Here is a 1,470-nt window from a genome sequence, read left to right as displayed (position 1 = left end):
CGTCTTCTATCGAACACTCCTAATGCTGGTTCTGATTCATCAGCTAACTGGCCGTCCACTGGTGCTGCTGTTGCCAAAACTACTACTATCGCAAATCAAATGTCGCGCGGTGCTTTCGTTGCCGGCTCTTCTGCTGCAAATGCTATCATGGCAAAGTGGAACCATATGACGTAATGATGAACGCGTTTGCGTAGCTAATTACACCCAGGGGTTCCGAATATTGAATTTATATGGATTGCGCCGTGCTACTATAAATCCGTAATGCACAAGTAAAACAAGCTGTAAGAAATCAATAATTGATAGGAGGAGAGCGAGTCGATATGTAATTGCTGAGAGTAGCTGTATTTCCCTTTACCGTAGCAGTGTCGTCGGTCAAATCGACTTACACACACCTGTCAACAACTTCAACATCCCAGTGCGAAGCGTTGACCTTGAGGAAGAGCAGCATTTCCACAGCTAGTGGTGAAAGAGCTTGGCGTTCATGTCCGATCATGGCTCGGGCCACGCTGAAAAGACGCTCCACTCTGTTGGAAGTCGGCGGAATTGCGCTCACCAGTGGGTAAGAGGCCACACATGGCTTTACCTTGCGCTTTTTGAGAATGCGCTCAGCAAACCCCTCCTTCTGCAGCGCCACGGCTTGTGGCTCGCACTCTACCCTTTGCAAAAAAGGGCCCTAAAGCGGTCTTCTCGCCGCGCAACAATTTAGCTGCATCACCAGCTAGAACCTTGCAGCATCCAGACTCGAATCCAGGAGAGTGAATAATATTCGCAGATGCTCCTATAAAAAGTAAACAAAATGTAAGCACAATGGTTTTTGTCAGATGAGCATAAATACTTACCAATGTAGGTTTTTAGAATGGGCTTAACTGCAATAAGCCCATCCAGTAGGTCGGGCGCCCCTAGAAGATCAACGTCGTCGCCTTGTAGCGCAAGAGAAACGGACTCGCAGTCCGAAAGCTCGTTCAAGAGGGCTTTGAGTCGGCTGTGGGTTGCCGGCGATGGAAGAAACTCCGCCAATTCATCGTCATCCATGGACAAAAAGCCACGAAATTCAAAATACCGACGCAGCATGGCATGCGTTGAGCCCCAACGCGTCTCTTGACGAAGTACGGGTCGAAGCGGCGTCACCAGCCTAAAAACAAAACTAAATTAGAAACAATTAAAATTAAAAAGGCGGAATAATTGTACCTGAGCTTGGCACCTTCACTGAGTGTCTTGAGTTTCTTCATCAGACGTTGGACTACGCAGAGATCGGCCTCATAGGGGGCCAAAAACGCCTTTAACGCCAAGTTCCAGCGGTGGCTTGCACAGCCAACAAGAGGAACGCCCATCAGGTTGGCGAGCTTCTTGTTGACCGAGCAGTTGTCACCGACTAGAAATAGACATTGCTCCACCGTTTTTCCGAAAAACGGAAGAAAAGTAGAGATTGCCGCCAAAAGCGACTCGGCCCCGCGGTCATCCTCTGGCTCG

The 1,470-nt window shown here is 48.9% G+C and overlaps 2 protein-coding genes across 2 annotated transcripts in view; one reads left to right on the top strand and one right to left on the bottom strand.

Moving 5' to 3' along the window:
- PPTG_24338 (hypothetical protein) overlaps positions 1-23 on the top strand; it is a gene marked incomplete at both ends in the record, with an annotated part of 5,531 nt that extends 5,508 nt beyond the window's left edge. The window contains one exon of the mRNA XM_008916448.1: positions 3-23. Within this exon, the coding sequence (XP_008914696.1) occupies positions 3-23 (21 nt within the window). The remainder of the gene's footprint in view (positions 1-2) is intronic.
- Positions 24-382: 359 nt separating this feature from the next.
- On the bottom strand, positions 383-1,331 carry PPTG_18402 (hypothetical protein; the record flags this gene model as incomplete). Its single annotated transcript, XM_008916447.1, has 4 exons — positions 383-651; positions 716-778; positions 840-1,132; positions 1,189-1,331. 4 exons carry the CDS (start codon positions 1,329-1,331, stop codon positions 383-385), a joined length of 768 nt encoding a protein of 255 aa, XP_008914695.1.
- Positions 1,332-1,470: the final 139 nt, after the last annotated feature.

The sequence above is a fragment of the Phytophthora parasitica genome (genome assembly GCF_000247585.1).
Source record: "Phytophthora parasitica INRA-310 unplaced genomic scaffold supercont2.84, whole genome shotgun sequence".
NCBI classification, from domain to species: domain Eukaryota; phylum Oomycota; class Peronosporomycetes; order Peronosporales; family Peronosporaceae; genus Phytophthora; species Phytophthora nicotianae.
The sequence above is the reverse complement of the archived record's forward strand: the minus strand, read 5'-3'. Positions and strand labels throughout refer to the sequence as shown.